Source organism: Sapajus apella, unplaced genomic scaffold (assembly GCF_009761245.1).
Source record: "Sapajus apella isolate SASKATOON/1434 unplaced genomic scaffold, GSC_monkey_1.0 scaffold35, whole genome shotgun sequence".
Lineage (NCBI taxonomy): Eukaryota > Metazoa > Chordata > Mammalia > Primates > Cebidae > Sapajus > Sapajus apella.
In genome coordinates, this window is record NW_022436975.1 from 17,857,857 (window position 1) to 17,879,079 (window position 21,223).

The 21,223-nt window shown below is 39.6% G+C and overlaps 1 protein-coding gene across 2 annotated transcripts; it reads right to left on the reverse strand.

Moving 5' to 3' along the window:
* Window positions 1-1,428: 1,428 nt before the first annotated feature.
* On the reverse strand, window positions 1,429-21,166 carry COPS5 (COP9 signalosome subunit 5). Of its 2 annotated transcripts, none has more exons than XM_032296282.1 (8): window positions 20,693-21,166; window positions 18,048-18,282; window positions 16,196-16,324; window positions 15,486-15,551; window positions 14,651-14,736; window positions 9,232-9,343; window positions 4,464-4,612; window positions 1,429-1,664 (listed from the first exon to the last, which is right to left on the reverse strand). In XM_032296282.1, exons 1-8 carry the CDS (start codon window positions 21,001-21,003, stop codon window positions 1,580-1,582), a joined length of 1,173 nt encoding a protein of 390 aa, XP_032152173.1. In that variant the 5' UTR covers window positions 21,004-21,166; the 3' UTR covers window positions 1,429-1,579. The 2 variants fall into 2 exon arrangements, with proteins under 2 accessions (XP_032152173.1, XP_032152174.1); XM_032296283.1 differs by having other exon boundaries at window positions 20,685-21,001.
* Window positions 21,167-21,223: the final 57 nt, after the last annotated feature.

Consider the following 21,223-nt stretch of genomic DNA (forward strand, 5'->3'; position numbering starts at 1 on the left):
TTGGTTCCGAACTTCTGAGCTCAAGCAATCCACCCACCTCAACCTCTCAAAGTGCTAGGATTATAGGCGTGAGCCACCGCTCCTGGCCCATTTTTTTTTAAAGGGCATAAAAATGGAGGTCAGGTTGTGCCATCTGAAATTGGGGGTGGGGGACTGCCACCTTTAAAGGTACATAAAACAGGCCAAAATGTTAATATATCAGCAACTAAGTATTTGGATATTAATTGGCTTCCTCATCTTAACTGAAAACTACCTCATTGCTAAATCTAACAAAACTCTCGTGTTTTCTCTTCCTTGACCTTTTGTGGCATGTGAAGTCATTGGTGAGTTCCTTTTTACTTTTATTTATATAATTTAGAGACAGGGTTTCACGCTGTTGCCCAGGCTGGAGTGCAGTGGTACAATCACGGCTGACTGCTGCCTCAACTTCCTGGGCTCAGGTGATCCTCTCACCTCAGTCTCCCAAGTAGCTGGGACCACAGGTGATCTTCCCACCACAGCCTCCCAAGTAGTTGGGACCACAAGCGCACACTATCATACCTGGCTATTTTTTTGTATTTTTAGTAGAGATGACATTTTGCCATGTTACCCAGGCTGGTCTCAAACTGCTGAGTTCAAGCAGTCCTCCTGCCTCTCCCAAAGTGCTGGGGTTACAGGCATAAGTCACCGTGCCTGACCCTATTTACCAATCTTAAGTCTAAATGAATCTAATTTTCTTGAAGGTTCTAGGTTCTTGCTTTCTACCTCTGAGCTTCTACACACTGCTGTACTCCCTGCCTGTAATAGTATCTACCTTCCTATTACTCTCTTTCTGGCTAATCCCCCTATCTGTCAAATTGCAACTTAATGGTCAGGCCACATCCTTCAGGAAGCCAACTTTGCTTACCCCTCTCGAGGATATGCATTTCTCCCAAGAGTCCCCAACACACTTTATTTCTCCCCTCATAGCAGTATCTTTAATTTCTTGCTAAGTTTTAGCATCCAGAATTTCTGTGAGGACAGCCGTGTCTAGTTGGTTCAGCTTATCTCCAGAAAGTAACAGTGGCCAGTTCAGGAAAGGCATGTGACGAATATTTGAATGACTAGATACCCTGTGCTAGGCTGTCTCTACTAAGTATTTGATTTTCAGGAAAATAATTTACGGTACCACTCAGCTAATGTTTTGTATGAATATTAAAAGTGTTCCTGTTACATTATTAAAATAATTAACTTATATTTTATTTACACACAGTTGAAAGAAGGGACAAATTGAAAAGCGGTTCTTACAATCAGTATGGCAAGTGAAATGCTGAAATTCTTTGACTAATTTAGATAGCTGAGACTCTTAAAAATAGAAAGTTCTAATAACTATATTTTCTCTCATATCAAGAACCCTAATGGATACTAGAAAAAAATTGAGAATCTGCTCACAAAAAAATGAAAGGACAATTTCATTTTAAAGAGTTTTATTACAGGATGTTAATATTTAGGACACTTCAGAGCACCTTATACTTCTAATCAGATTTCGGGTAACTGATTTAAAAGTGTTACTTGAATGGTTTTCTTGTACTTTCAGGCAATAGTACTTCTCAGAGACCATTTAAGAGATGTTAATTTGATTAAACAGTTTATCCTTAATAACCTGAGACATCAATCCATGGATAGCTTCTATGGTAGTTTTACAGCTGGAAAAAAAAAAAAAAAACCCACATCACATGATGTCATAAATTGGAAACTATTTCAAACACACAAGATCAGCCCCAATCCATCCATGTAACTCCAATGATTTTGGTTTTATTTATACTTCTCAAACCACCCTAATCTGAAGTTTTCCCTTGTGATTTTATTAGTGTCCCACATGTCTTTTTGACCATTTCATTTCTTACTAGAACTTTCACAAGATGACAATGTAAACTTTGATACAATTGTTCTGTTTTAGATGAGTAAATTATATATAACCTGTAATTAGAGATTGATTCTAATATATTACATTAAAAATCTTTTATTCCTTGTTTATTACTTTGGCTAATTCGGGAAAAATAATTTTAAAGAATACTATGTTTTTTTGGACTGGGCATGGTGTCTCATGCCTGGAATCCCAGCACTTTGGGAGGCTAAGGTGGGCGGATCACGAGGTCAGGAGTTTGAGATCAGCCTGGCCAATATGGTGAAACCCCGTCTCTACTAAAAATACAAAAATTAGCCAGGCATGGTGGTGTATGCCTGTAGTGCCACTACTCAGGAGGCTGAGGCAGAAGAATCACTTGAACCCAGGCAGAGGTTGTAGTGAGAGACATTGTGCCACTGCACTCCTCAAAAAAAAAGAATACTATTTTTTTTCTGAAACAATCACAAGCATCCTCCAACAATTAGAAGTCAAAGTTAGATTAGCAGGTGAAGGACTTAGATTTTAGAAATGATAAAAGTATAAGGCAAAAGCAATAACAAAACCCCACCAATATTCAGAAGAGATGCAGTTCTTGTAAAGCTACCCCAAAAGGGAAAATTCTCTACTTTTGATTAATACTTCTGTTCTATTTCTTATATAATTGAAGACATTCCCATAGTGAAATTTTTGCTTCGTAAGAAATTGAGAAATAAATGTAGATAAACTGATAAATTACATACATAAAGACAGATGAACAAAACACACACTCAAAGCAAGTATCTAAAATGACTCCTAATGCCAATGAAAAATACTTTGTTTTGGAGACAGCATCTCACTCTGTCACCCAGGCTGAAGTGCAGTGTCACAATAATGGCTCACTGCAACCTCCACCTCCTGGGCTCCAGTGATTCTTGTGTCTCAGCCTCCTAAGTAGCTGGGACCAGAGGTGTGCGCCACCATACCCTGCTAATTTTTTTTTTGGATTTTTTGTAGAGATAGGGTTTTGCCATGTTGTCCAGGCTGGTTTTGAACTCTTGAGCTCAAGCAATCTGCTTGCCTTGGCCCCCCAAAGTGCTGGGATTATGGGTGTAAGCCATTGTGCCCAGCTGAAAAATGCAATTTTTATGTAGGCCACTAGCTCTACCTTCTAAAAACCCACCGAGAAAAAGGCAATGAAATAAGTCTAATCCAAAATGACTTCCAATCCCAGGAAATACTTCAGCCACCCTTTTCTCTTCTTTTCCCCATAAACCAAGCCAGTTCTTAAAATAGATACTAACATATAAGTTTGTATAGAAGTCAGTATGGTTCTCCCTTCCTTTCTGCCCCTAATTATCCATTAAAATTCAATTTTTTTTTTTTTTTTTGAGACAGAGTTTGCTCTTGTTGCCCAGGCTGGAGTGCAATGGTGCCATCTTGGCTCCCTGCAATCTCCGCCTCCTGGGTTGAAGGATGCTCCTGCATCAGCCTCCCAAGTAGCTGGGATTACAGGCATCCACCACCACACCTGGCTAATTTTTGGGTTTCACCATGTTGGTCAGGCTGATCTCAAACTCCTGGCCTCAGGTGATCTGCCTGCCTCAGCCTCCCAAAGTTCTGGGATTACACGTGTGAACCACTGTGCCTGGCCTAAAATTCTAATTTCTGTGAAAGTAAATGTTGTTAGTCTTTGCAGCTTTGTATAGCCTATGTATATGAAGGTCCACATAATTATTTCGTAAGTTATTAGAGAACACATCCCAAATTTGTTCCTAAGAAAATCTTTGGTAATAAAATTTGGAATACTAAATTACAGTATAAAGGATAATTTCAGAAGCACAATTTAAGAGAGATATAATCACTTCTGAAATATCTTAGGATTTAAAGCTTTATGAAATATTAAAATCTTGTAAATTTAAGAAATCCTAATTTTGGCTGGACATGGTGGCTCACACTTGTAATCCCAGCACTTCAGGAGGCCAAGATGGGCGGATCACCCATGTCAGGAGTTTGAGACCAGTCTGGCAAACATGGTGAAACCCTGTCTCTACTAAAAATACAGAAAAATTAGATAGGCATGATGGCGGGTGTCTGTAATCCCAGCTAATTAAAAGGCTGAGGAGGGAGAATTGCTTGAACCTGGGAGGCGGAAGTAGTAGTGAGCTGAGATTGCGTCATTGCACTTTCACCTGAGCGACAGAGCAAGACTCCGTCTCAAAAAAAAATTCCTAATTTTACACACACACACACACACACACACACACACACACTCTCTCTCTCTCTCTCTCTCTCTCTCTCTCTCTCTAAAGATCCACTGATAGGCTGGTTTTCTTTGTTACACTTTCTAGTTGAACCTAGAAAAGGCACCTGGGAGTGTTCCACAACACTCCTTAGATCTTTGATTTAAGCCTTTTAATGTTCTTACCTGATGTATCCTAAATTTTCAAAGTTAAAACCTGTGTCTGACAACTCCTAAAGGTTCCAAGAAGTTAATATTCAGGTACCATTCTAAGTTATAGCTAAGTTGAGCCATAAGGAATTTGAATGCTACTACTGTTTGAAAATTTTGAAAGAAAAAGAGTTAGGGGAAACAGGAATCTTACAAATTTACTCTTACCTGTCTCTTGTAGCTTTGGCAAGTTTGTCTTCTGATTTTCGGTCATGCGTTTCTAAACCCAACATGAAACTCCCTCGTCCCAGCTGGGCTTCTGACTGCTCTAACTTTTCAGACAAATCAAAGACCTGACCAGTGGTATAGTCTGCATTCTGCGGGGAAAATGGTATTGTATCACTATAAAATAGAAGTCTACCACTTAAAAATCTATATATTTTAATGTAAACTAATTTTCTACAAAGAATATTTCATTTGCAAAGAATTCCACTATAAAATCTGAGTGAATAGTCAGTGAGAAGTCAAATTACATTTGCAAAATATGCTTCCAAATTCAGGCATTTCAACTGTAGATGTTTTCCCTTTTATAATTTCAAAATTACTTGGAATTTTTCTCCTTGACCACTTAAATCTAATATTTGTTATTATGGGAGGCTTTGAAGTATACAGACCTAAGTCCAGGTTCTGGAACTATGGCAGATTAGTTGAAGGACTGAGGTATGCCTCCAGGTTCTCTTCTGAAAATAGTAAGGGAGTTGATAATTCCTACCTTAGAGCTACTGTGAAAATCAAATTAAGTATGCATTATATTGCATATAAAGTTTTTGGGACTGTCCATGACACCTAGTGAAGGCTTAGTAATGTTAATGAACTTTTAGAATTACTACTTACGAAAATATTTATAAAAATAACATTTAAAAGCTTTTCTGGGCGGGGCACAGTGGCTCATGCCTGTAATCCCAGCACTTTGGGAGGCCAAGGCAGGTAGATCACCTGCAGTCAGGAGTTTGAGACCAGCCTGGCCAATAAGAAGAAAACAATTCCTCCACTTAGCTATAACCACAATTATGGAGTACTGCTATATGCTCACATGTATACCTACACTTGGGAAACTGTAATATTACATATATGCTTTCTATAATATTACATATTTTACCAATATTTGTATGGGGCATCACTTTTTAAATTGTAGTCTAAAGTACAAAAAAAATTTCACAAAGTTATTAAGTATACATTATATTTCTTTCCTATATCTTCAATAGAAGTGTGAAGAGGAAATAAACTAGTTGGCAAAAAGCAGTATGAAATTCTATTTGCTTAGTTTGCAAGGAAAGACAGTTCAGTCACCAAACAAGAAAAGTTAGTTGCTGCCATCACAGCTACTACAGGGGGCTCTTTAAAATGTTACCAGTTCTTCCAATGATATTTACAAACTTAACAATATTTAAAAGATGCAATTATATTCATTTTGTCTGGATCTAAATGGTTTAGGAAACCAATGTATTTTCCTCCCACAGACTTGGAAAAAATCCTAAAGTTTACAGAGCTATTTAAGCCATAAAAATATAGGGTACCAGAAATAGCTACACTATTAAAATGACAATAAAAGATATCCAATTAATATTTCAAATGCATAGAAAATAAATACAGTGAACTAATTTCTTAAATTAGAAAATAACTTAGGTTACATGCTATAGTTAACTTCCTTAGCTGGGGGGAGAAAGTTGAACATATATCTACATATTTGTTCCAAAATGCTGCAATGTACTATAAATAAAAAAACAAAAAGGGAGAAATGTAATTTAACCTTTTCTTGATTATTAATGTCCTCATCTATGCAGTGCTGGAATACAGGGACAGACATAGGGCTGAGTAGGTAGATCTGCTTGCCTCATACAAAGGTTCAGACTGCTCTGGTCTTACAGTGTTTTCTCCCCTTGCCATCAGGTGACACTTCTGGCTGCTATTAGTATACTTGCCTCTAAGGAAACAACACATATAAAGCACTTAGCAGTGTCTGGCACATAGGAAGCAGGTAACACATATTTGCTATCAGGTAACACATATTTGCTATTATGATCATTCTCCATCCTTCTAATTTGCTACTTCTGACTACTAAAGAAAAGAAATGAGATGCTAGGCACCGTGGCTCATGTCTGTAATCAAAGCACTTTGGGAGGCTGAGGTGGGCAGATGGCTTGTGTCCAGGAGTTCTAGACCAGCCTGGACAACATGGCGAAGCCCCGTCTCTATAAAAAAATATAAAAAATTACTCAGGTATGTTGTGTGCATGTCTGTAGTCCCAGCTACTCAGGAGGCTGAGGTAGGAGGATCACCTGAGTCCAGGAAGTCCAGGCTATAGTGAGATATGATTATACCACTGCACTTCAGCCTGGGCAACAGAGTGAGACCCTGACTCAAAAGAAGAGAGAGAGAAAAAATAAAGAACAGAGAGCTTGTCAGAGTTGTATTTAAAATAATAAAAAATACAGTGCTTCACTTGACTAGCCTAAAAAAAACACAGTTAAATAATAGGCTAAAGTGAGGTATTTTTCCATGCATACAATGCACCAAATTAAAAAAAAATTATTGAAGCTTTATCATATGCCAGACACTTTGCTAATTGCTTTATATAAAGTAGCCCATTTAATTTTCTCAGAGTACTTAATGATGTATGTAGTACATCACCATTTTACAACAAAGAAATGCTCAGTCACATTAAATAACTTTCTGAAAGACACTCAGAACTAGTAAAGTGGCAGAGTTGTTTTCAAAGTCAATTTTTTAAGGATATCATTTGTTTATTATACAAGAGAGACATGGAAATTATTTATATAATTAAGTATTTCAGAACTTAAGTGCAATGAGCAGCTTCATGTTGATGGCATTTCAATAGTGATTTACTTTAGTCTACATACTTTCTAAGAATGTCAGCATCTCTAAATAAGAAATAATCTGGCTGGGCACGGAGGCTCACAGCCTGTAATGCTAGCACTTTGGGAAGCCAATGTGAGCAGATCGCTTAAAACTAGGAGTTCAGCCGGGCGCGGTGGCTCAAGCCTGTAATCCCAGCACTTTGGGAGGCTGAGGCGGGTGGATCACGAGGTCAAGAGATCGAGACCATCCTGGTCAACATGGTGAAACCCCGTCTCTACTAAAAATACAAAAAATTAGCTGGGCATGGTGGCGCATGCCTGTAATCCCGGCTACTCAGGAGGCTGAGGCAGGAGAATTGCCCGAACCCAGGAGGCGGAGGTTGCGGTGAGCCGAGATCGCGCCATTGCACTCCAGCCTGGGTAACAAGAGCGAAACTCCGTCCAAAAAAAAAAAAAAAAAAAAACAAAAAAAAAAAAAAACAAAAAACTAGGAGTTCAACGCCAGCTTGGGCAACATGGCGAAACCCTATCTCTACAAAAAAAAAATTACAAAAATTAGCTGGGTATGGTGGCTCACCCCTATAGTCCCAGCTACTTGAGAGGCTGAGGTGAGAGGATTGCTTGAACCTGGGAGGCTGAGGCTGCAGTGAGCCAAGATTGTGCCACCACACTCCAGCCTGGATGACAGAGACCCTGTCTTAAAAAACAAAACAAAAACACAATCCTTGGCTTCCCAGGTCAACTGAATAAACCTGAAGAATGGCAAAGTAGTTCTTTACTTTGGTGCTTTGGTGCCTCCATATTCTGGGAGAATAATTCTTTATCTCTTACTTTCACATTAACTGGTTGAATCCACCTTTTCCTTGAAAGTGTGATCCAACAGCTACTACTGTTGCTTGCAATGCTTTACCTTGAGATTTTTCTGGAAGCATAATGCCTTCTTTGGTTCCAGTTTCAGCTGTACTCCTTTCAACCAATACTTGATCAAAGAACGTAATAAACTTCTAAGTGATTGTCCTACTATGACTCCTGCTGCTGTAGCTCATATTCTCCAAGCCCAGTTTATTTTATTCTAAATTCTATGGTTCTAACCAGTATACATACTGCAGTATATGAAATAGCCTACTTTTTTAGAAAAGTAAAAAAATTGTTCCAAAGTTCTAAATATAGAGAAGCACATTAAATATCCTTCCAAATATTTTGGGTTTTTATGATATTATCAGAAAAAATTCAGTGATCCCTTTTTTTTTTTTTCCTTCCAGCATCTACTGCTTTAAGGTAATGCTATTCTGGTTCCCTCTGGGAACCTCTCCCTCCCCATTTTTAGTCCTTGAGCTACTGAAGGAGTTTTGTACACTGTGGCCCAGCAGTAAAGCACTTGCCATGGACCAAGCCACTCATCAGGCTTATTCAGTTGGCCCACACAGGCCTAAAAATGGGCATGTGATTAAGTAAAGCCAGTCAGACACAATGAAATTTTGCCTGGCGGAGAGAGAGAGGTGGGGGGGGGTTGAGGGGGGGAGAGAGATTGAGAGAGAGAGAGAGAGTGTGTGTGTGTGTGTATCTTGACCATATCTTTGAACATGAAACTGAGAGGCTTGGAGGTCTAAAGCTAAAGCTGCTGTCTTGCTTTCACATGAAGCCTGAAACTTGCAGTAACTAAGATGAAATCAATGCTAAGAGAGAAAAAACACAAGATCTCATAATATTGTTTGAATGAAAACTTAGCTGTGCCTAAGTTAAGCCTTATTCCTTAGCTTTGCAACTTACACAATTCTCTTTCTTGTTTAAGCTAATTTTATGAGGTATCATGTTACTTGCAACCAGACTCGAAGCCGAGACACCTGATATAAAAAAATCAATATTTGTATATAAATCTCCTTATGGCAGGGGCAGATCTCACCCTGATCTGGCCACTCTATTCGCTACTTAGACTTGGTCTCTATGGGTCATGACACAGATCCTGAATTGGCCTAGCATCCTAATCCTGCTCTGGTGGTGCAGAATCTCACCCCAGCCCTGGTGTCTTGGCCAGGTTAGGTACTGCCTTTCTGTGAACCAATGGCTACGTAGCTTAGGTAAAATTAAAACGCATTCCTTGCAAGTATAATACTTACAGTAAGCAAGCTAGAGGAACTCAATGTATTCACCCAGTATTTATTCCACAACAGCTCGAGCAATTTGCGATCCAAAGAGGATTTGAAATATGAGACCTCTAAGGCATAATATCTATGAAATAAAAGCACAAAATTTAGTAAGTGAAAAAAATATTCTACTACATCACATAAAAGTTATGGTCAAATTTAAGTGAATTACACTTTATTCTCAAATTATTCCTTATTCTCATGTTTTAGTTTTTATTCCAACAAGGTAATAGCTAACCATGGTTTCCTTACACTTCAAGGGTTGTGGATCCAAATCTTCTACTAAACTTCCTTGTTTATTCCTTTTATTTCTGTAGAGCCCAGAAATTCCCAAGATGTTATTAACAACTAGTCAAAACTTCTGAATGACAAGTTTATTCCTGTTACTGAAAAATTCAAGCCAACAGCACATAAATTTAATGAGCTGCCTCTCTAGGGTCAACTATAATTTTTGTTAGCCACTTTAAAATAATAAAAATCTCATGTGGATTTCCTTTTTCCCTTTCTAATTCCCTATTTAGGACCCACTGCATTTTGGAAAAGCAAATTTTTTAGGTAGGTCCTTAAGGCACCTAAAATAATTGCTCCCACTTTCAAAGGTGCCTAATTTATCATCAGGGCATAATAAAGAAAATCTAGAAGTTAAATGTCTGAAAATGCATATATTTTAAAAGTTAAACTATCTCAGTTGCTTCTGTGTATCGATGGATATAAAAAAGCATAAGAGACCATCTTTACCTTGAGGAAGTCACCATTGATATGGTCACCATTTATATAGGGGATGTGGTCTAAACCCACCAAAACATTAAATGTAATGATATACATTGAATAACAATAAGTGATGCTATAGTGCTATATAAAATGGAACCATCTATCAATTAAGGGTTAGAAATAATAAATACTCTTCATGTAGAGGAGCTCAAGTGATCATCTGGAGCTAGAATTGCCTGAGAAGCCTCAGGGAAAAGGCAAGGTGTAGGGTAACCATTTATGAATCTATGGTACAGATATGTGAGAGCAAGGGGGACATTAGGCAGAGAGCATCAACACACAAAAAGGAAAGACATGTAAGGGATAATAAGGCAATGGGTTTAGCTCGACAATTTAGCAAGAGAAGAATTATGTGAGGGGAAGCTAGAAAGCTAAGCTGGGGTCTAGGTGGTGGAGGATGTTACATAAAAGGTTAAGAATTTTTTTTTTTTTTTTTTAGACGAAGTCTTGTTCTGTCACCCAGGCTAGAGTGCAGTGGCATGATCTTGGCTCACTGCAACCTCTGTCTCCTGGGTTCAAGCAATTCTGTCTCAGCCTCCCAAGCAGCTGGGACAGGTGCCCACCACTACCATGCCTGGCTAATTTTTGTATTTTTAGTAGAGATGGGGTTTTACCATATTGGTCAGGCTGGTCTCGAACTCCTGACCTAAGATGATCTGCCTGCCTGGCCTCCCAAAGTGCTGGGATTACAGGTGTGAGCCACCACACCTGGCCAAAAGGTAAGAAATTTAGACTTTATCCTTTGGATAACTGGGACTCATGGAAGGTGCTTGAGTAGAATGGAAGGTACTTTAGCAGATTAATAATACAGTCAAAGGGGTGTTTTATAGAAGCCTGGCTGTGGCAGTACCATCAGGACATGTTACAGGAGAGAAAATGGAGGCAGGGATTTCACAAAGAAAGCCACTGCAGCAGGGCAGATGAGAAGAGACAGAGGTTCAGACTCAGAGTTTAGTGGTGCAAAAGATAAAGACATATAGGCACCCCTTGTAAAACAGAATGCATTTTTTCAGCCAGAGTCTTGCTCTGTCACTTAGGCTGGAGTGCAGTGGTGCAATCTGGGCTCACTGCAGCATCTACCTCCCAGGTTCAAGTGAATGTCCTGTGTAGCTCCTGAGTAGCTGGGATCACAGGCATCCGCCAATGTGCCTGGCTAATTTTTTGTATTTTTAGCAGAGACGAGGTTTCACCATGTTATCCAGGCTGGTCTCGAACTCCTGATCTCAAGTGATCCACCCGCCTCAGATCCAAAGTGCAAGAATGCTTACTGATTAAATTTTAGCAATGAAGAAACATAATGAATTAAACATAATACATTAAATAAAACATAATAAATTAAAGACATCAGGCTGGGCACGGTGGCTCATGCCTGTAATTCCATAATCCCAGCTAGAAAAGTAGCTGCCTCTCTGTGGTAGGCTCATAGTTCAGAGTGGCAAGGGAAAATATTTGCCAAAAGAAAGTTATTTAATGCATGGTATGCAACAAGATCTTAAAAAAAATGTTATTTAAGACAGACAGAAAGGATGAACCAACAGAATAGACAAATGGGGACAGTAGATCTGCTTGAATACAGAAAACATAAAGCATTTCAATCTTTTTTGTTTCAAAGTATAAATCTTTGAAACCACTATAACTCAATATAAATAAAGAATAATTGAGAGTTCCTCTGAAGATTAAAGTATCACAGCAAATGTGTTTCCAGGCTTAGGAGCAATTCTCTCAAACAGGAATTATTTAAATTCTTTTTAATAGGGCAAATTAAATAATGAACACTAAATCTCTATATGAATATATGTTTGTTTCTTTAGTCAAGCATGGTGGTGTGCCTGCAGTCCTTGGGCAACCTAGTAAGACTCTGTCTCAAATAAAAAAACATGAACCAAAAAGGAAGAAAAGATCATTGTATTTACAGAAATATGTCAGATTACTGAAAACCACATATAATTAAAAATTCAATTTTAGAAATTCTAGAATTTTCTAAGAATCTCTAAATAGAAAAATAAGAGCAGTAATAGCACATGGGTAGCCAAAATATTCTTTTTTTTAAATTTTTTAATTATTATTATTATTTTTAAGACAGGGTTTCACCATGTTGGTCAGGCTGGTCTTGAACTCCCGACCTCAGGTGATCCGCCCGCCTTGGCCTCCAAAGTGCTTGGATTACAGGCATGAGCCACCATGCCCAGCCTTTTTTTTTTTTTTTTAAGCCAAAGTATTCTTTGAAGTTAGGATAAGTGGTATAGAGAAAAGGGGGCACTAGATAATCATTTATTCATTTAAGCAGTAATTTTTTTGGTGCCCACTCTGCTGTGTGCCATGCCCTGTTTTAAATGCAAGGATACAGCAGTTCACATTCTAAAGGGGTCAAAAAAAAAAAAAAAAAAAAAAAAGAAGCAAAAACATCAGATGGCTACAAGTGCTAAGAAAAAAAAGTAGGGAAAGAGGAAACAGAAGGTGTTATTTTCCATAGGGTGACTTATGAACATTTTCTATTATGATGACCCTGCAAACAGATACTCAATGCTTAGTTAGCGAGCCACATGGAAATAAGAGAGTACTCTCTAGGCAAAGGGAACAGCAAGTGCCAGGGCCCTGAGCCATGAGCATGGTGGCACATTTGACAAACCATAAGAAAGTCAATACGGCTGGATCGCAGACCAGCAAAAGTTCAGTGACAGGAGATGAGTTCACAGAGGCTGTAGGAGCCAGACCACAGAAGGCTGTGTAGTCTGTGATAAGGACTAAGGATCTTGTTCTTCGTGAGATGGGAAGTCATTCTGAAACAGAAGAATGTGATCTGACTTATATCTTAACAGAGTCAGTCTGGCTGAAAATAGACCTTTAAGAAGTAAAGGGCAGGCCATGCACAGTGGCTCACGCCTGTAATCCCAGCACTTTGGGAGGCCGAGGTGGGTAGATCACCCGAGGTTGGGAGTTTGAGACCAGCCTGACCAACATGGAGAAACCCAGTCTCTACTAAAAATACAAAATTAGCCAGGCATGGTGGTACATGCCTGTAATCCCAGCTACTTGCGAGGCTGAGGCAGGAGAATCTCTTGAACTTGGAGGCAGAGGTTGTGATGAGCCGGAATCGCACCATTACACTCCAGCCTGGGTAACAAGAGCAAAACTCCATCTCAAAAATAAATAAATAAATACATACATACATACACACAAGCAGTGAAGGGCAAAGGCAGAAAGACTTGCCAGAAGGCAAGTGCGCTTGATTGAAGCTCCAGACAGCAGTGGCTTGGGTGAAAGTGATAGTAAGAGAAGTGCTGAGATATATTTAGAAGGTACAGAAAATTGTCCCCATTGGCTTCTTTAACATTAAAAAAAATTAAGATATAATTCAGACATCATAAAATTCACCACTGAAAAAGGTATGTAGGCTGGGCATGGTGGCTCACACCTGTAATCCCAGCACTTTGGGAGGCCGAGGCGGGTGGATCATGACGTCAGGAATTTGAGACTAGCCAGGCCAACATGGCGAAACTCAGTCTTTGCTAAAAATACAAAAATTAGCTGGGTGTGGTAGCACATGCCTGTAATCCCAGCTACTTGGGAAGCAGAGGCAGGAGAATTGCTTGAACCCAGGAGGTGGAGGCTGCAGTGAGCCACGAAGATCATGCCACTGCACTGCAGCCTGGGCGACAGAGCAAGACTATGTCTCAGGTTGGGGGTGGGGGGAAGGTATGTAATTCAGTGTTTTTAGTAAGAATTCTTAAACTTTATAACTTTAACTTTTTAATATGGCTTCTTAAATTTTTCAAATATTTAAAGAATTAGAATTTTTGTTCAGTGGAAATTATATATTTTAAGGGCTGCAGACATGCCAGTGTCAGCTGGCCCTGAATCCATCTTTCACTTGTTATAATTTTATATAGGCTAAGTATCTTGTACATTGAAAAAATGTTTAGGTTGTGTGAAAGGCAAATGACATACTAGATTGAAACATTAATAAAAAATGCAAAAGAAAAAAATTAAAAATGCAAACATTCACCTAAATTCATATACTTTTACTATTATTGTAAAAGGTATCACAAAATGCATTTTGTCTGAGCCTTTTTTCTGATCTGTAAAATAATGAGCTTAGACTGGTTGATATCTAAGGTTTCTTTCAGCCTCCTGATCGTTAGGACTACAGGACTGTGCCACCTCATCTAGCTAACTTTGAAAACATTTTCTTTTCTGAGACAGAATCTCACTCCGTCACCAAGCCAGAGTGCAGTGGCATGGTCTCGGCTCATTGCATCCTCCGCCTCCTGGGTTCAAGTGATCCTCCTGCCTCAGCCTCCTGAGTAACTGGGACTACAGGTGCGCAGCACCATGTCCAGCTAATTTTTTGTATTTGTAGTAGAGACAGGATTTCACCATGTTGGCCAGGATGGTCTCGATCTCTTGACCTCGTGATTTGCCCACCTTGCCCTCCCAAAGTGCTAGGATTACAGGCATGAGCCGCTGCACCTGGCCTTTAAAACATTTTTTTGTAGACATGAGATCTCACTAGTGTCAAATTCCTGTCCTCAAGCAATCCTTCCACTTTGGCCTCCCAAAGTGCTGGGATTATAGGTGTGAGCCACTGTGCCTGGCCCAGATATGTTTTTAAATTACTTACTGTTTGCAGTGTACACCAAAGTCTTCTATTTTATTAAGTGGGATAGTCTGGTACTCAGAAGGTCCTTCATCAGGAGGTTTGTAGCCCTAAACAAAAATGAAGAAAACAGAAGATTTATGTGTGTGTGTGTGTGTGTGTGGAGAGAGAGAGAGAGAGAGAGAGAGAGAGAGAGAGAGGGAGAGGAGGGAGGGGAAAAACATCATGTTTTTTTATGCAGCTTTCTAATTATAGGATCAATTTTGGGAGGCAAATATTTAACATAAGCATTCTAATTTAAAAAAAAAAATACTGTTTCTACTTTTCCCTCCACCCTGTTTGATGGCTGTAGGCTGGATTTGGCTCATAGATTTATTTTTCCTCTCCTCAGGTGATATACTTTTGTTCTAATAACTATTTCAGATTGCAGACTCCTGCCAGGGAATGAAATAGACCTACAGATTTAGTTTGTTTTCTAGTACCTGCCGGATTGCCACAGGAGCACAGGTACTTACTAATAAATAAAGACTGCTTTTCCAGTAAAATTAACAATATAGAACATAAATGTTATTACCCTTTGCTGGGGCAACTTGCAGTGGTTTACTATTTCATAAATATTATTAAATTGTTTTAACAAAAAGAGCTATTGCTAATGTCTTTAACAGTAAGTCAAATATTTGGAATTTAAAAAATATAGGAACTTCCTATAGTCCCAGCTACTTGGGAGGCTGAATTGAAGGGATGGCTTGAGCCTAGAAGATGGAGGCTGTAGGTCACTATGATCGTACCTGTGAATAGCCACTGCACTCCAGCCTAGGCAACAGAGTGAGACTCTATCTCTTAAAAAAAAAAAAGTTACCTTTGGGTATGTCCTAAAGGCGCCAAGATTCACTTTCCCCGCAGATATTGTTCTTGTTGGATCAATCTATAAGAAAGATATATTTAATATTTGCTGATATAAAACTGTACGCCTTTTAAACATTATAAACCTGTAAATGTATACATACATATAATACTATATACATACACAATAATCAAATAAGAATAAACAAACCAAAGAAACCATAAAAGTTCAGTAAGAGGGTAAATATAAGTGTCTCACAGTTAATTTAAAGATTAGAATTAATTATTAAAACATTTAAGAATGTTATTTGAAGGTTTGCACATCTATTTTTAAAGGTTTTATTTTTTCCTTTTAATAGGTGAATAATTCCTACCTTCTTCATAGAAACCTGGATTGCATTTAAAATGCCCTAAGCATAACAAGAGCTGCTCTAGCAATTCCCAGTTAACTCAGTTCATTCAACACTGATTGAATGCCTATGATGAGCTGGCAGTGAGCCATAGATGCTATGACAACCCATATTTTACAGAGCGGGGGAAGTGAGAAGCACAGTGGTTAAATAACTTGCTCAAAGTCCTAGCTTCTAAGAGATGGAATTCATATTCAAACCTAGGCAGTCTGACACCAGAGCAATTTTTCTTTACCACACTGTTCTTATTTCTCAGTATACTTGCTTCAGCAAATCTTCACAAAGAACATAATTAAACTAGTTTTAAAATTCTTACCACCACTGCTACAAATGGTTCCTGGAACTGCTGATTGAGCATCTGAGTACTAACATCAATCCCAGAAAGCCAGCAGCCATAGCCAGGGTGGCTATGATACCACCCAATTGCATTTTCAAGGCGACCAACCTAACAAAGGGGCAAAAAAGTTTAAGATTACTGTTTAATTAATTTACAAGGTGCTAGTACAATAAGGGTAACCAGTCTCCTTCCCATCTCTTTCTCCTCAACTACTTAGTTTTCTCAGCCCAGATGTGAAATCTATAGGCAATTGCTTCCCCTTACAGAGATATTCTTTGCATACAGAATACATATTGTTTGCACATATAAAGATTGATAAAAACATACACACAATAGCATACCACATAACATAATAGTGTTTTACACTTTGCTTTTTCATTCAATAAACTTGGGAGTTTGCTCCATATAAGTCATCAATATATTTAAGTGTTATCTTTTTTTTTTTTTGAGACATAGTCTCACTCTGTTGCCCAGGCTGGAGCACTGTGGTGCAATCTCGGCTCACTGCAACCTCCGCCTCCCAGGTTCAAGTGATTCTCCTGCCTCAGTCTCCTGAGTAGCTGGGATTACAGGTACACATCACCACGCCTGGCTAATTTTTTTGTATTTTTAGTAGAGATGAGGTTTCACCATGTTGGTCAAGCTGGTCTTGAACTCCTGACCTCGTGATCCACCCGCCTTGGCCTCCCAAAGTGCTGGGATTACAGGCATGAGCCACCGTTCCCAGCCTCAGTTACCTTTTCTTTATTTCTTTTAAAGGCTGCCTAGCAGTCCATTGATGGATATACCATAATTTAACCAGTTTTATACTCAGGAACTGAGTTAGGTTGTTTCCAATTTTTTTTTTTTTTTTTGAGACAGACTTTCGCTCCTGTTGCCCAGGCTGGAGTGCAATGGCATGATCTCAGTTCACTGCAATCTCCACCTCCTAGGTTCAAGCGATTCTCCTGCCTCAGGCTCCCAAGTAGCTGGGATTATAGGCACCCGCCACCACGTCCAGCTAATTTTTCTGTACTTTTAGTAGAGAGGAGGTTTCAGCATGGCCAGGATGGTCTCCAAATCCTGACCTCGTGATCTGCCCATCTTGCCCTCCCAAAGTGCTGGGATTACAAGTGTGAGGCACCGTGCCCAGCCCAAATTTTTATAAGTGTGAGAGTTTATTTGAAAAAAATAAATAAAATCCATGCCACAGACCGGGTGCAGTGGCTCATGCCTGTAATCCCAGCACTTTGGGAGGCTGAGGTGGGTGGATCACTTGATGCTAGGAGTTCAGGACCAGACTGGCCAACACAGAGAAAACCTGTCTCTACTAAAAATACAAAAATTATGGAAGGGGATGCTGCCTCATGCCTGTAATCCCAGCACTTTGGCAGGCCAACGTGGGCAGATCACTTGAGGTCAGGAGTTCAAGACTAGCCTGGCCAACATGGCAAAACCCATCTCTACTAAAAATACAAAAATTATCCAAGTGTGCTGGTGTACACCTATAACCCCAGCTACTCAGGAGGCTGAGGTTGGAAAATTGCTTGATCCCAGGAGGCGGAGGTTGCAGTGAGCTGAGATCATGCCATTGCACTCCAGCCTGGACAACAGAGCAAGTCCCTGTCTCGAAAACAACAACAACAACAACAAAAAACCCCACAAAAAACAAACAAAAAACCCCCATGCTACAAATCTTATCAGGCTTTTAATCTCATACATTTTACATAGAAATCATTAAAATTTAAATATAAAATTTAATGTAAAGGGGATAATTTTAAGTCTAAAAAGTCAAAAGTCACCTTGAGACTCTAATTTGCAATTAATAAACTATAAGAAACAACATTTTTACCTGTTTAGCATTTTCTATGTATGCGGCCATGTACTCATATGCAGCAGCCTGTGCATTTACTCGGGTTTCAGTGCCCTCCACAGGCAAAGCAAAACTGTCCATAATGATCATGGTTTCACCATCCACCTTTCCTAGCATCAGGCCCATCACTTCTAAGTTGCCTCCTGATCTGGCATGCATCACCATCTTCAGTAGAGCCAATGCTGAGATTTTGCAGTACTTAAAGTAATGGTGACTGCAAAACAAAATCACGATGTAATTACATTTCTTATATAAAGCACAATTCAGAATAAAGTTTTTCTGAAGATAAAGAGTAAGTATTGAAGGAATTTACAGCAATGGAAGGGGAGTGTAGACTATGGGGAGAAAAAGTTGAAAAGGATAATATCTGCAGGGTGGAAACAACAAGCATGTTATAGCCTTGTAACGTATCATCCTTGGGGGAGGGGAAAAGTCTGAAATAGTTTTTATAAATGTGCTATTCAAATAAGGGAATAATATGACCAGTTCGATTTTTTTCTCCATTAATTTGGAATCGCCCAATCTTGGATTCTGACTGGTTGGATAGTTGTGCCTAACTGTTCTCAGGCCTAACCTCTAGGCTAATGGTTAAGAATGTGAGTTCTGACATTCATCTGCCAAGGCTTGAATCTTGACATTGCATTCCCTAGCTGTGGCATTGGGACAACCATGTAATATCTGTGCCTACGTTTCCTTTTCTGTAAATAGGGATAGTCATAGTAGTTGTTACGATGAAATAAAGTAAACGAAATAATGTATATAAAGTGCTTAGCTTAGTGCTTTACACATACTAGAAACCTAATAAGTGCTAGCTGTCATTAGCATCATTAATTATTAACCTGTCTCTTAACCCTACTCTCAAAGAACAGTGTGTTGAAGGGTGGGATTCTCTGTATGTCAGCCTCAAATTAAAAAAGTAGCTCTAAGATCCTAGTTTCCTATGATCACTATTTTAGAATTTGTCATCAATAAATTAAACTCTTGAATAAAAGTACATTTTTGTCTCATTGATGCAGTCCAAGATAGCTAGGATGCATATAATTAGAGCCATAAGTAGACAGTGAGGCAGGCTGCTTCCAAATATTTAAGAGTACATCAACCTAAAATGCAGCCTGCTACAGAAAGAAGACAACCAAGCAACTTAACCAGCCATAGAGAGCAGTCAGTCAACGTATCTACAAAGCTTTTTTAGATGTCTGCCCACAGAAAGAATCCAAATTTAATTCCTAAGCTTTGCCAGATTTCAACCAAAAGCTGAAAAATGTGTAGACTTCATGTTGGAAGTCAAGACATGAATCGAAATCTTGGCTTCTCCCTTTACTGGAGAAAAGAAGAAAGACAAATTACTATGCTCCTCTTATATTTTAGAGGACCTTTTTTATACATTATCTCATCTCATCTTTAAGACAACACCAATAGGTAGGTCTTATTTACATATTACGATAATTGAAGATGGATAAGTAAATTTCCTAAGGTCAATTAACTAGTTAGTGATAGCTGTGAGATTTGATCTTAGGTCTGACTATTGCTCAGTTAGGAGTTCACTTATCTCAGTGTGATCATAAGTTACGTAATGCATTTGCTTGTTTTTTTAATTTGTAAAAAAAAGGATGGATATACTGTACTGGGTTGTCATGAAGATTAAATGAGGTGGAAATATCTAGCTAGGTGCCTCCGCAATTCACCACTGTGGAATCTGAATACTGAGAGACGTCTAGGGCCATACCACCCTGAACGCGCCGGATCTCGTCTGAATACTGAGAGACAAGGCTAGCCCTGTAAAAAAACTGAAGCAGTAGAAGTATGTCCTCTTGTTGACCACAGCTCTCCTTTCTATCTATCCATTAGCTTTTGTGCTCTTTTTACTTTCTCCCAAACACTGCTCTCAGGAAAAGAAAAATATGGGTAAAGATCCCTTGACCTGTCACCACTCCCAGGGAAAAATGGACACTGCTAAAGGGCAAAGAGCCTTAAGCTCTAGTTTTATAATATCTGGTTTATGGGAACTGGTGGAGTAACATTTTAGAGACCAGGTAGAGCCTCCGTGTGTCTCCGTAATAATTACCAGCAATCAAAAAACTATTATAGGCCCAGGCCTGACGCCTGTAATCCCACCACTTTGGAAGGCCAAGGCGAAAGGATCACTTGAAGCCAGGAGCTAGAGACCAGCCTGAGCAATACAGCGAGGACCCATCTCTATTTAAAAAAAAGAAAATAAAATAGCTCATAGCTATTTTTGAGACCTTGGGCTGCTGACTCGATTTCTGCAAACAGCTGTAGTCTCCAGTTTGGGGTCGAAGACCCAAACAAGGTGCATGCCGACACTGGGTTCAAGGCAGAGTGTGTGGCATATATGAGTATACGGATGTTCAGAGGTAACAATTTAAATCACCGCTTGTTGTTCTCCCCTTACATCATCCGGGGCAAATGGGTTAAAGGGACAAAAAGGGGAGTCAAAGCCCCAGCGGAGGGCTTAGGCTCTACTTGCAGATCCAAGGCGCATATTCTGTCCCCCTCCCTGTCGGTGAAAGCTCTTCAGAACCCCTTCAACTCCCATTCTCTCAGGGTCTCTTAAACTCCCGCCACCCCTACCCTCCCCTGCGTCTCGCCAGGGACCTCCTCACTCCTTAGTCCAGGGCTTCGCCGCCAGGATTTCTTGCTGCTGTTTCTTGTCGTATTTGTAGATTTCATCGATACTCTGAGCTTCCTGCATGTTGTTGGCCAATTCCCAGGTTTTCTGGGCCATACCGCTCCCGGACGCCGCCATCGCCGAGGAAGCGGAGAAGCTGTCGTATCCACAACCAAGGGGCAACTTTACCTCGCTAGATCTCCAGGTGTGGGCCTTGGACCCTCCGCACCACGGGAGCAAACTCTTAACTAGACTCTTGGGGCAGCCATGACACCTAGAACCGGAGGTGAAGTTGGTACAGACCATTCAGAGAAGACAGGGGTCTTTCGGGGACGTGACGATATAAACAGTATTTACAGTAATAGGGAGACACGAATCTTCTTGTGGTTTAAGTGAGAACATCTTGACTCGGGAAATTGTATGTGTGAAATGAACAAACAAAATTATAGGCTATGGTAATGGTATAGTCTTCCGCACCGGAAGACGGGCATGTAACGTTATGCCAGAAACTGGGATTTACCTTCTC

Excerpts from the sequence above, each read along its gene's own strand:
- COPS5 (XM_032296282.1), bottom strand. The coding sequence starts at position 21,003 with ATGGTCTGTACCAACTTCACCTCCGGTTCTAGGTGTCATGGCTGCCCC. Across the intron at positions 18,283-20,692 it reads GCGAAGCCCTGGACTAAGGA|TCACCATTACTTTAAGTACT; the intron begins GTGAGGAGGTCC and ends TTTGTTTTGCAG. Across the intron at positions 14,737-15,485 it reads CCTTTAGGACATACCCAAAG|GGCTACAAACCTCCTGATGA; the intron begins GTAACTTTTTTT and ends ATTTTTGTTTAG.